General features: G+C 46.4%; 1 protein-coding gene across 4 annotated transcripts in view; it reads right to left on the bottom strand.

The window, feature by feature from the left end:
- Positions 1–13977, bottom strand: part of INF2 (inverted formin 2) — a 42672-nt gene that overhangs the window by 17359 nt on the left and 11336 nt on the right. For 3 of the 4 annotated variants that reach the window (XM_054634580.2, XM_054634581.2, XM_054634582.2), the window contains exons 2-8: positions 6599–7007; positions 5184–5299; positions 4489–4648; positions 3670–3703; positions 2492–2633; positions 2249–2390; positions 869–1765 (exon numbers count right to left, since the gene is read on the bottom strand). In XM_054634580.2, the coding sequence (XP_054490555.2) occupies positions 869–1765; positions 2249–2390; positions 2492–2633; positions 3670–3703; positions 4489–4648; positions 5184–5299; positions 6599–6992 (1885 nt within the window). In that variant the 5' untranslated portion in view covers positions 6993–7007. Of the gene's footprint in view, positions 1–868; positions 1766–2248; positions 2391–2491; positions 2634–3665; positions 3704–4488; positions 4649–5183; positions 5300–6598; positions 7008–13977 lie in introns of those variants that run through there. The other variant, XM_054634583.2, reaches the window with a different exon arrangement.

The raw sequence follows: 13977 nt of genomic DNA, 5'->3' as shown, positions 1-13977 counted from the left end.
AGCATGACAAGGACCGCAGACATTTTGCTTCTAGTTCCCTGGTTGATATTATTTTTGCTTCCTTGCATCCTAACAGAGGGACTGGGCACAACTTGAACATTTTCTGACTGTGTCCTTCTCCATTTTTCATTTTATACTCAAGTCTCCTTATATAATGCTGGCTACAAGACTGCTTGAAATAATTTCTACTGCAATTTCTTATATCTTAAAAAAAATCATCACCCTAACATGCCTGTAGAAGCCTCTACTGCAATAATCCAAACATTTTACTGCTCTTGTGATTGAAGACATGCCATATTTAGATTTCACCTCTGCCTACTTTCATGCAGTGGATGCCTTGCTTGTCTAGGACAAAGCTGACACAGCTTGTCCAAGCTTCTTCTCACATTTCATGCTCCACTTTGAATCCACTAGTAGAGGGAAATGTAACCCAAAAATCAAGAGATATGTGATGTGATCCTCACATGCACTCCTACTCACGACTTTAATATACCCAGAAACAAGCACAGATGAGCTGGGCAATAAAAGTCTGGGGAACTCAGATCAGAGCCTGATCTAAGGCACGTCATAGTGATTAGGAAAATATTTCCATCCCTTTCTCTTCTTCTAAGTTCAAAGTATTTTAGTTATAAACAAGCTATTCCAAAGCACTAATTCAGTTGGAATAGTTACTATTACATTAGTAGTTTCATATTACTTTTATATCAGCTCTGTAGGTCAAAAGTAAAGGAAATCAGAGTAAAAGTAAATCTAAACAGAGTCAACCACATCTGACAAACTTTAAGACAGTATTTCTTCCCCTGGGAAGCAAAAGCAGCAGTGTAAAGCACCCTTAAAGCAGCAGTGATTTTATGCCAGAAGCACCCACCTCTCACCACGTTGGAGGGCAGCTTCTGCCAGTTCAGCTTCTTCATTCTCAGCGTTGGTGTCTTCACTGCCTTGTGGGGAGGCCTGCCCAAGCCCAGGGGGCAGCTGTACTGGGAGGCCACCACGGCTTCTATGTGATCTCCTGTCATGCCAGGAAGGAGGGGTGGAGGGGGAGGGATGCCACCCATGCCAGGTAATGGAGGTGGAGGAGGAGGGATGCCACCCATGCCAGGCAATGGGGGTGGAGGGGGTGGGATACCAACCATGCCAGGTAATGGAGGTGGAGGAGGGATACCACCCATGCCAGGCAGTGGGGGTGGAGGAGGAGGAGGAATGCCCCCCATGCCAGGCAGAGGGGGTGGAGGGGGTGGGATACCACTCATGCCAGGTAATGGGGGTGGAGGAGGAGGAATGCCCCCCATGCCAGGCAGTGGTGGAGGAGGAGGAGGAGGAGGAGGGGGAATAGCCCCCATGCCAGGCAGTGGGGGTGGAGGGGGAGGGATGCCAGGGAGTGGAGGGGCTGGGGGTGTATTTGTCATGGGGGATGTGGGGGTCATGGCTGCTGTGCCAGAGGGCAGAGGTGGTGGGGCTGGAGGTGCCGGGTTGGGAGCAGTGTTGGAGGGAGGGTTGGATTTCTCTGGCAGGGCACAGCAGGCTGCGAACTGGCAGGATGAGATCTTCTTTTCATTGTCCAGTGGCCCTGAGGGTGTTGCTGGTGCCCTGGTGGGGTTTGATGACCCCACTGGACACCGAGCTGCACGTGCACATGGCTCTGGCTCAGCCTGGGCAGCTCCAGCTGCGCTCCCAGACAGGCGGTGTTCAGCTCGCTTCTGCTTGCTTGGATGTTTTTTGATAGACAGCAGCCTCTCAATGACTTCTTCAACTGTGTTCCCTTGGACTAGAGAAATGAGTCAGAGTCAGGGAAGGGAACAAGGCCCACAGGTCATCCTCTTCAACCCTCACCAAGCAGTAAATCTGGAGCCATGGAGAGTCCATTTCCTGGTGTCACTTTACACAACTACACTTTTGGCTTCTAGGCAATTTCCTTCCCATGTGCCCAGCCCACAAACACTTCATAGCAAGCCTGCTAGCAAGACAGGCCAGCACCAGTGGCAGGATGCCAGTGAGGACAGATTCCCAGTGATTCCCATGAGCCAAAGCTCAGGGATTAACCATTAAAACAAGACTGGGAATCCCAAGCCCACTGCTAAATGCAGTCACCCATAGGGATGACGCTTACACAGAAGCTATAGCTTTGTCTCACTTCTGTTCAGCTCTCACCAAGTCCCACAGATAATTTCCTGCACATTGGGGAAAGGCTTTTATGGGACAAGGGAAAACAAGAGGCGTGTGCAAGGCTGGATGGACGTGTCACTCTTACTGTCATTGGCGAGTAAAAGGGCTCTGTTCACTACAGCATCCAAGGACTCCCAGAGCAGGAGGCTGGAGTGATGAGAGGGTTCCAGGTGCAGCAGGCTCTGCAGGATGGACAGCAGCTGGACAGAGATTGGAGAGCGGCTCACCTGGAAGACAGAGCAGCTTCTGTCACAGCAAGGCTGCCTCCCAGCAAAGTGGATTAACTTGGCCATTGTGTGAGGGGCACCCGATGTGAGGGGCAACTTACTTTATTGAAGAGAGATGAAAAGACCTCATGATGATCATTCATGTTTATGCCATCACATATCCTTAATAACTCCTCATCATCCTCTATTTTGAACTCCTCAAATGTGTCACACTGGATAAGCAGATCCTCCTCCTCGATGTCTCTGCAATATTACAGCATTTGCTTTCAGTGGAGAGCCCTTCACTAATTTTCAGATGACTGTTTTTTTTAAATGGCTTTTATCTCTTTGCCTCTCAGACTCAGCTAGTTGGTGTTGAAAGTACCCAACTCTGCCTGATTTATAAAGGAGGAGATGCCATCAGTGCATCCTTTCTTGAACTGAATGTACCTCTTCCTACAATCAACAAATACAAAGGAATGGGACTTCTCATGGCATAACCTGGCACAGCACAGGCTTGCTATGGAATTCTCCTTGGAGCTGTAATAACAGAGTAGCATTCTGACCTTTTTGAAACAAGGCCACCACCTTCATTTTTTTAAAGTCAAGACTAATTAAAAATATTCCAGAGATGTTTCTATTTGAAAAACCTCCTTCTCTGTTATTCAAAACTGGATTTAAAAAAACCACACACTCTAAAGCTGACTTTTTCAGCACTCTCAAGACCACTCAGTGTTAGAATTTTAGAGTATTAGAGCAGCAAGCTCTAATAAAAGATCTTCTCTTCCCTAATTTTTTATGGTGTTGGATGGAGCAATTTCAGTTACATGGATAACTGCAACTCACATAAAATGCTTTCTAGAATTTATCACAGATGTTTCTGATCAAACATAATTTTTAAATTACATTCAGATATGTATTAGTTAAATTGTGTTAGCTGGATGCTTCTGGGACCAACAGCAGCAGTGAAGGGGTGTTGAACACAGTGAGCTGCTCAGTGAGCCCACAGCACTGCTTCAGATTCAGTCTGAAACAGCCTCAATGAGGACACTGCCACTCCATCTGTGCCCAGAGCCTCTGTGCATGCCATCTGTGCCAACAGCTGTCCCCCTGACACTGTGGTTGGCAAGAGCATCCTAACACTGGCCAAGTACCTCTAGCTCCCATGGAATGGGTGCACAGGCATGGTCCACTCCACCCAAGCACACTGCACTTCACACAACAGAAGGCTGGCTAAGTATTAAGTTTCCAAAGCTACTTCACTGTGAATCTCATAAAAAAAATAAGTTGAGATCCTTACCTTAGCTTGTCTAAAACATCCAACAGCTGAAGCCCTGCCAGGTGAAAAAATAGACACAATCGCATTATGACCCACTTAGTACTTATTTGTTATGATCTTCATACATGTTATGTTCATAAACACTTTTTGTAGAGAGAGAAAAAGTGAAATTATCTTCAGATGGATATATCAAAGTGGGTAGAATCATCTGGTAAATGATGAGACACCACAGCACACATCTGCAGCACCTGTGTGAGCCACTGCACAATCCCCTTGGGGTTATTGAGTGACACAGGCACTTTTGAGGCACAAGGGACCTCTGTCCAAGTCAGATGTCTAAAACCAGACTGTCTAAAACCAGTGGAATGCTCCTTGATCTCCATGGAGAGAAATGGAGCCCAAGCTCACCAACTCAGATGCACCCAGCACGTGAGGTGAATCCCAACAATGGTACCTAGGAGCCTGGGATTCTAGCAGTTGGAAACTGCTGAACCATGGGAACTCTGTAGTTCAACTGAGTAGATACAGAGTGAAGGAAATTTATCAACTCTTACAAGTAGTTGCAATATATGGAAATGTGGCCACATAAAATGGTTGGTTATAGAAATGCTCTGAAGAAGCTCAAGTGCTGCTGGGATTACAGAAAAAGCTACGGGAAAGCAGCAAAGTAAAAAAAAAATCTGTTGACAGAAAGGCTGTTGAGAATAAAGGATAAAAGTAAGGAGAAAATTAATATTTGCAGTTTTGCTCCCCAGCCTCCTCAGGCACCTTATGGACACATCTGAAAAAACCCCATTTGGTAACTGACTCTCCAGGGAAAGGTGCAACAAACATCCTTACCTATGAACTCGTTTCTGATTTGTGTCCTTGTTCTTAGCTCTTCTTTGCCCAGGATGATGGCATTGATGGCACTCAGCAGTGTCACCATGTAGGGCACGTTGTCTGTGTTGGACAGCTCGTTCATGATGATGCTGAACCGGTACTGCTGGTTCTTCACACTCTGTGGGTAACACAACTGATATTATGACAAGGATGGTCTATACAGACAGAAATGCCCATGAGTGTGGTGGAGGTTCTCAGATGGAATTAGCATCTGAAATCCTCAGTTTACCCCACTGTGCACAGGACAGGAAGACAGGAGTAAAAGCAGCACTCCTCCATTATGGAGCAGGAGCTGGTTGGCACAGAAAGTCATTGAAACACCTCCTGGATCCCTTTGTGCTTTCTGGTAAATGTACCTGAGCTTGTGGGCAGTGAAACCTGTGGATGTGGCACCATTAATTCTGATCTGGTGGTGCTTTTGCTGCCAGAAAGCACCTTGTGGTTGGCAGTCATCTGTCCACACAAGTCACAGAACAGCACCACAGACCTACACTGACCACAAAAAACTTCCTACAGCTTTCACTTCACAAACCCCTACTTCTCTTACCAAAACAAGGCAAAATAAACTTTATTCCCACCCTTTTCTGTGGTATATGGATCTGTCTGCATGGATCAAAGCTGAGCCATTCCTGCTGCTCCAACTAAACACTTGCCTTGTAATGGTCCAGAGCATCCAGAGCCAAAGAGTGGCCATCTGATGAGTAAATGCACAGTGCAGCCAGGAGCTCAAATATTTGCTTTTTGACCATGACATTAGTTGTGTCAAGTGCTGTAGGAAAAACAGAACCAAACAAAGAAGAATTTAAAATTACATTTATGTTCTGAATCTCAGTGTCTTCTGCTACATGAATTATGAGCAGTAGTAGAAAAGAGACTGAAGGAGGGGACCCAGTACAATGGGAGATGGGATGAGAAATATCTTAGTGTACAGATATCCCATCCCAATAGCATTATGTGATGGTAACTTCTAGTGGGAACAGCAAATGCTACAGTAACCCTTTGGCATTTTGGTGCAGCTTGTGGTTATTCTTCATTTCCATGTCCCAGTGACATACTGCAACAGCAGCCAAGATTTTTCAGCATTCATGAAATTTATTTCCCATTTTCACATATGGGTATTTTCTAGAACAGCAGATGAACAATTTTCTTTGATTAATGACACTTATTTTTTGTGCAGAAAAGCTCAATATGCATATGAGTTAGAGCAATTGTTCCAATGGGTCCCATGAATTCCCTTTTTGCACTACTCTTTCTCTGCAGGCCCTGGGAGCTGGATGGAATGCATTAGGCTCTCTTATTTTTCCTATATTAGAGCACAAAGAAGGTCCAATCCAGGATACCCCCCTGTTTTCACAATACAAAAATGTCAGGTCCATATTTTATATAGACTAAGAAAACACAGGGTGAAAAGGAAAGAAGGGGACTTCAAAACAGAAGAAGCAAGTCAGCTTTCAGATTAAATGCATTTTAAAAAGCTATTAGTAAGGTTTTCTGGGAACAGAAGTTATCCTTACAGCACCAGCACCAGCACCATTAAGTGCTGTACAGTAAGTCCTACAAGATGCCCTGATGAATTTCAAAGCTAATGATGAGCCAAGTGAATGGCAGGAGAATGTAAGCGGTGTTTATCCACAATCTTCCAGGAGGAGCAGAGTGAGCAGCACACAGAGCAGGCTCTTCTGAGTCCTAACATGCCACTTCCCCTACTCTTTACAGGCTACAAGACTCCAAGCCCTTTCAGTTCCTCTCCTCTGCCCTTGGGGCTCTCAAAGACTGAACAGCAAATGCCTGCTGACAACCAAATGGTTGAAGATTCCTCATGCCTGTATACAGATAAGGCTGGGTTTATCCCCAGCTTCTCAGCAAACTATGACAATATTTGTGTGGAAATAGCACTGGGTGGCAAAGGAAATGTGACTTCATAGCAGTTTTATTTTAAAGAAAGAAACAATCTTATTAATCAGTTGTGACCAAAAATTTCCAACTAGCCTGGTGCAGGGCAGGAGGATAAGCAACAGGAACGTGCTCCCCCCAGTGCTGCATGTGATGGAGGAAGGTGTCCTCTCACCTTGGAAGAGTTTTCTGACGTAGCCCTCGTTGCTCACAATGTATTCTATGCCTTTGTGGGAGTTCATGACTGCTCTTACACAGCTAATGCAGGTGAGCTGAAGCAAGGCATCGGATATCCTGGCCACTCCTCGCCCTGACAGCCTGTCCAGGGCCTCCAGGAGCAGATCCAGCCCAGACAGCTCCAGGAACTGGACCATCCAGGCATCATCACTGTTCTCCAGCCTCTTCCTCAGCCCAGAGTAGTTCACCACTGAGGGCATTTGCAGGAGACGGATGCACAGCTCTGGCTCTGCATTTTCCAGGTTGGCCTCTGACTGGTCGGTCTCCTGGGGCCCGAGCTTCTCCTTCAGGGCAGCCCACTTCTTGTGGGCACCTTCCTTTTTGACTGACATGGTGATCAATTTGTTCTGAAAGAAAAAGAAAAGAAAAAGTGAGAAGTTTGCCTGGACTGACCAAAAATGATCCAGTAGCCTGCTTTTTAATTAGTAAATTAATTAGTAATTTAATTGGTATTTAATTAGTAATTGGGATGTAAATTACAGCAGGTAATTTACTACAGCAGGTCTGAGCTCTCCAGCATGTAGCACATACACTGGAACCAGTCCTCTGTTGAAGAAACTCAATATATCCCCACCTTACCCACACACATTACATTCAGGCTCTGAAGACTCTGTGAAGAGACTTTTAGCACATCCAAGCCAGCAAACACAGCTTTAAAAGTAGCCAATTTGCACCAGTCAATTGCCACTACCTGTTTTCATGCAGTGAAAGGAAAAGGTTGGAAGCAGCATTATCAGCTCTGAACTCCTAATGCCCATTAAACCACTTCAAAATCTCACTGTGCTGGAGAGGCTGTGCAGTTTCTAAGCATTTACAATGGGATGGAGAAATAATTTTGAGCATATCCTGCTCATAAGAGCATCTGATTACCCTGTTCCTTTTTCGCTTTTATTTCTTTTGACTGATGTTGAGGTTAATTTTATAGCACTCACTTAATCTCTTCCTGTCTGCTGTAATAGCAAATATGTTTGTACACATGGTGTTTATGCCTGATAATGTCAGAGCCTGACAGGCTGAGAGTGCAGGTACAGCAGCAGGAGGCTGGCTACAAAAACAGCAGAGCACTTTTTTGGAGATGGGGAGCAATGGCCTGTCCCCCCTGGAGGACATGGCCTTTCCAGCCAGGCCATCAAGGCTAGCAGCAAGGAAGGTCAGGAACTGATTTAGCACACACAAACTGCAAAGCCAAGTGTAACTCTTGGTGCCAGATTTTATGGTTTTAGGCAGGATTAGTATTTTTCAGACTCACAGGGATCAAGCCACACAATGCAGGTCCTTTTCAAGGCTGCATGCAATGGTTTTGGCCACTGAGATTAGCTCAGTTGGTCAAAGCACCATGCTAATAATGGCATTATTTGGATTTGATCCCCAAATGGGCCTTTCACTTAAGAGTTGGATTTGATGATCCTTGTTGGCCCCTTCCAACTCCGAATATTCTGTGACTCTGTGATTCTGTTTTAAAGCTGAATTACTCCCATAGGTGACAGTTTTCCCCTGTCTGATGTTACCTCCCTGTCCTGCCACACCACCAGTACCTCTGTTCCCCTGAGCTGCTGAGCCTTCAAAGAGCTCAAAATAACCTGGGGCCAGTTGGCCCCAAAACTCAGCATTTAGGGGACTGAAGGGATTATGGCAGACTCTTATTTTCCCTTCCCAGCTCAAGCACAAGTCTTTCTAGCCCAGCAGTGACTAGAAAAAATGCTTGAAAAATCTAAACTAAGTAATCTCTGGAAGGTTTTGTTTCCAGAAAGCCAACATAAAGGATGGATCCTTTACACTGGTTGGAAAAAAATCTCATTTTAAAGCCTGCCTTGTGATTTTTCCTGCAGACTGTGCCATTGAGAAAAGTCCTGGCTCCTTCCCTGCAGCAGAGCTGCATGGCTTCTGTTTTACCCAAAGAGTCATTTTGGCAATCTCCCCTTGGCAAATATACAGCCAAAAGATTTGCTCACTGATTAGTGACAGGCACGATATTATAGGCCTAAATATGCCTCTGGGAAAGATTCAAAGTATGATGGGGTAGGGCACTTGAAAAGTTTCCCTGAGAAAATATGATGGTGGGACTTTCTGGCAGCTCAAAGCATCAAAATCTGCATTGAGAGGTCAGAGGGGTGGGAGAGTTAGCAGGATTTGGTGACAGAAGATCCATTTAGAGAGCTCTGGAGAAGCCCTCTGGCAGAGTTTTCTTTTGGTTCAGTGGGAAAGAAGCTGGCCAAGCACCCAGTTGCTCCTTGTTCTGTTAGCTGAAAAAATGATGGTCACGATCCAAAAACATGAAGTGGCAAATATACCATCTGAGAACACACTGTACAGCTGAAAAGTGATAAAAAGGACCATAAAAAAACCAACCCAACCAATCCCCAAACAAACCTCCCTGCCAAAGCACAGGCTTGAATTTCCAAGATTTGTCATCACTCCCTGCAGTCCAGAGCCCTTACTCACTCTTGGTAAAATTCTTTTTGGGATTAGTCAACCCCAGTCCCTCCCCTGTATTCAAGCCCAGGAATTTGGGTTAGGCTTGATGCAAAGGAGAAGAGAAATCTTTCCTTGCTGCAGGGAGAGAAGCAAAAGTTTCACAGCCCAGGGGATGGGGCAGCATCCTACACCTCTCACCAGTCGTGGTGATGGCAAATCTACAGCCATGGGGCTGGAGAGTCCACCTGCAGTCAAATTCTCCTCCACTCTGTGCATGGAGCCCAGACATCTCTTTCCAGTGCTGGTTCAAGCTGGACCTTCAGTGTAGGGCAGTACTGAGAACCATCTGACCTGGGTGCTGGTCAGCCCCTGGGGCTGCAGAAGTGGCTGCCAACTGCAAGCTCCTCTTCTCTTGTGTGACTTCATTTATACTCAGCAAATCACTTTTTAATTTGAACATAAATAAACATTTCTTATCCAGCCAGATAACAAAACAGGCTGACTTTTTGCTCCCAGATATATGAATGCCTCATTATATTGTATTTGTACTATATTGTATCAGCTACAGCAAGTCAGAGAAATTACAACAGCATTATTGACCTCAGGCTTAGCTGATTCCTGAAAATTAAGCTCCACCAGTGCAACAGGAGGCAGGAAATACCGAGAGAGCATCCTGTTTACCAGCAGATTTGTTCTGAATTATCCTTCCCTCCCACCTGCTCCGCACGGATGTGAAGAGATGAGAAACAGAAGCGGGCAGCACCTCTCCAAGCAGCCCTGGCTTGTGTTTTCATGCACTAAAATGAACAAATTGGACTGATTCAATATTCTTCCCCACAGAGAGTGCACCCTTTTTGCAGGAAAGGATAAAGGTAGCTAATGTATCTAATTGTAAAAAGGGAATAAAATAAACAGGAGCTGTACTATATAAATGGGAAGGAAATGAATATGGAGGAGATGGCAATACAACTTTGCAGATGGTGTGATAAATCTGTTTACAAACACAGATAAGAGTGATATATTGTGAATGCAACATCTTTCCATATTTTCCATGAAGGAAAATGTTGCAAAGATTTTCGGATACATCCTTAAAGGGCTGCTGGTTTTGCCTTTTATCTCTGACCACAGGAGCTTGTTAGCAGGTAAATGATCTCAGCAGAGTGAGGACAGACAAGGACTGAAATGGAACACATCTATCTGGCTGGCTCACAGAGGCTATTTAAACTTCCCTTCAAGGGAAGGAAAGTGCCCTGTCAAAACCAGACAGGACAGCTGAATACACCTGACCTTTTTCCAGCAGAAGGCCACAGGGAGCTTTGCCTTTTGTTTCCCAGGGCAGAGAGGGGGCTGTGATGGTGGAAGCAATGTCCCCAATGTCCCCTGTGTCTGACCATGCCTGCAGCCCCCACGTTCTGCCTCCCCAGCTGCCTGCTCAGCCCTGGGGCTGGGTGCTGCTCCCCTGGGCACAACCTGAGAGTGTGTCTGTGCTTGGGACACTAACAGCCACAACAAAGAACCACAGAATCCTTTAGCTTAGGTTAAAGACCTTCAAGATCATCGAGTCCAACCATTAACCCAGCACCACCAAGCCCACCACTAAACCATGTCCCCAAGTGCCACATCTACATGCATTAAAATGCAATCCTCTCCTCATCTTGTCACCCTCAGGAGCTGGTTAGCCCTGATGGGGAATCACAGAATGTTAAGGGGTTAGAATGGACCCCAAAGATCATCTAGTCCCATCCCCCTACCATGGGCAGGGACATCTCCCACCAGACCAGGCTGCTCAAAGCTCCATCCAGCCTGGCCTGGATGCCAGGGTTGTAACATCCACAACCTCCCTGTGACAGTGTCTAGCTACCCTCACCATAAAAAATTTCCCCCTCTTTCAGTTGGTACCCATTACTCCTTGTCCTGTCACTACAGTTCCTGACAGAGAGTCTCTCCCTGGCTTCCCTCTAGGCCCCTTTCAGGTATTGGAAGGTTGTTATAAAGTCTAAAGCAGCACCAATGTAAAAGTACTCCTAATTTTAGGAGATTCCTTTGGGAAACATAAAGGTATCCTGAGAGCTTGTGTTCTTGCACGTGGCAACAGCAACATCACAATTCATGGTGCCAACTCCTTGGATCACTGGGTTTGCAAAGTTATAATGTTCCCTGCATCCATCCAACCTGGCCTGTAAAATTTTCTCCTCCTTTCTTTCTAAATCGGGTACTTCCCAGATTCAGTTTTCTGTGCCTCTCTGTCCTTCAAGTCCACTCCTAGGGAGATGACATCTGTGGGAGATAAATCAGGGCACATCAATACTTCCTCCATCCTGTGAAGCTGCAGAGCACAGAGCTGCAGAGCACAGCTTTCAGTCTAAATTATTACATGCCTCCAGGATGACACGGATCACAGCAAGGACTGGGGAGGACATGTGAAAAGAGATTTCTCAGGGCAGCTAAGTATAATTGAGTGAAAACAAAAGGGAGAAAAACTGCAGGTCAAAACTACTCTGATTTCTTGGGGAGCAGACCCACTGCCTATGGAGAAGAACAGGACTTTGAGGCTGCTGTGTGTGAGGGGGAACAGCAGCTCCTTGCTGCCCTTTGAAGAATTCTGGGAGCATCCCAATCCCACATGCTGCCCTCACAGCCCTCTGCTCCCCTCCACAAGACTGCCAGGGTGAGGAAAGCTCCTTTATACTGCTCAGTCCCCCTCCCTTCCATGCCTGTTCCTGGCACTCAGGAGCTGTTCTGCCTGGCTGACTGCTAATGACAGGTTTCACTTCTGAGGAGCTCCAGTTTTCCCTCTGCTGCTGGGAATACGCCAAGCCTTTGTATTTTGCAACATGTCAGACTACTCAGTCCCCAAAAAGAAACAACATCCTGGCTTTGTGCTTTCCAAAGTCACTTCTGGAAGTGTGATGTGTTTCCTTCACCTCTCGTTTTGCTTTCATTTGTGCTGCTGTTTTCCTGTGCAGTGTTGGAAGAGGTCACCCCCAGCAAGGCCAACAAACCATCCTTCCATGCACCAAGAAGAGCTGGGGGAAAGCACAGATCTCTATTTTAGACATCAACCTGACCCCTTGGTGTGGGCCCATTAGTGTCTGTAGGAGCCAGCAGCATTTTCAGTCTCCCAGGGCAGCTGGGATAAGGGCATGGTGGGAAATTCAGGCAAGCAAACCAAAGGCATGGTTTGCACAACAGACCTTGCCCCAGCAAGTGCTGCTCCATCCTTCTGCTGCCATGGCCAGCAGCCTCAGCAGTCTTTAGATCTACATATTCCCTAGATCACCTGTATCAGAAGCCAGAATGTGTGATTTATGATCAAAAAATGGAAAGTTTTGGAAGGAGTGCCCACTCTTGCTCTTCAGTACTGAAAAAGGTCTCTGGCACACTGTGCTTTGCTTTGGCACAGCCTACAGGAGCTCTCACAACATAGCCAGGTCAGCTGTGGCCTCAGCAGTGCTGCAAACCATTATGGGGAATATTTTGTCTTTAGGAAATGAGGGAGCATGGACACACACCCTGCTGCAGCTGTGGGCAGGAACTGTGCCATCCACACTCTGACTGGGCCTGGCACAGGGCTGGCAATGGCTTCTGCAAATTCCCAGAAAAGGACTTCAATGCACAGACAAAGAGTGGCCATACTGGTATAAATTTGTATGTATTTTGCCAGTATAGCTTATTCTTTCACAAATAAAGGAAAAACATGTTGTTCTGATTCAGTCCCATTCACCACCATCAGGATGCTGTGTGCCAGCACAGCTTTTCTCTCCTGGGCAACTACAGACTACACTATTGTGTGATGCCTCACAAAATGGCTAAATGTGTCCATTCAATATGTACTGCTAGCAGTGGAGTTACACCAAGTTTAACCAAAGAAAAAAAGATTGCCAATGATGTCTTCCTCAGTAAATAAACACATTTCTCACTGGGCTGCTACAGGTCCACAAACAAATCAAACTCAAGGACATTTATGTCAGGATCTTCAGTGGCCTCTAAACCCTTATTTATGTAAGAGGTTCCACGAGCTTAGCTTCAAATGGGTTGGAAACCACTCTTTGTTACTATAAGTGTAAAGACGCAATAATCACTTCCCTTAAGGCAGTGAGCCAGGTTTAAACCAGACTGGTGCAGCTGTCAGATTTGGTTTCTGTAATGGCCACTGCCACTGGAGGGGGGAAAGTGGCTTATCTGTGTGAGTCAGACAAACCAGTATCAGAGGTTTTCCATGGTGGGTACAAACCCAGGGCACCCTCAGGTGCTACCACAGCCCCTGGCAGGCACACAGGTTCCACCCTGGAGGGATGTGAGGTGGGGGCCAGCTCTGGCCCCATGCAGAGGGTGCCAGCCCCCAGTTCTGCACCAAATGGGGCCACCAGTGGCTCACTCCAGTCCTTCCCCACTGCTGCTGTAGCAGGCCCATGGGAGCCCGAGGGGAATCCTGGCTCCAGCCAGAAAGGAATGGGACTCGGGTCCAGGTCCCATGAAAACTCTGATGGGAACAAGGAGGGTCTGGAGATTCCCCTGCTCCAGCACCCACACACTCAGGCAGGGGCAGCAGCTCCATCTGCCAGCGATTTCAGCACCATTCAGCATTCTGGGATGCAACTTATTATTATCCTTTGGGGTCATGTGAGGAGCAGAAACTGTTACCCAGCAACATGGACAGTGCAGTGGTAACTTTCTAAGACTCCTGGCTTCTGCTCTGTGGGAAGCTGTCACACAAGCAGATATGACAGCCAAAACCCTTTTATAGCCTTTTTTTTTTTGTTGTTGATGTATTTAAAAACCTCCCCAGGATGCCAAGAGGACAGAGAAAACTGTCAGAGGGAAGAATTCCTACCTCAGAGCTGAAGCCAAATTATTCCATTGTCTCTCCCACATGGAAGGATACTTCTCAACCAGTTGTGT

Source organism: Agelaius phoeniceus, chromosome 6 (assembly GCF_051311805.1).
Source record: "Agelaius phoeniceus isolate bAgePho1 chromosome 6, bAgePho1.hap1, whole genome shotgun sequence".
In the NCBI taxonomy this organism is placed as follows: Eukaryota; Metazoa; Chordata; class Aves; order Passeriformes; family Icteridae; genus Agelaius; species Agelaius phoeniceus.
This window is presented reverse-complemented; position numbering and strand designations above follow the sequence as displayed.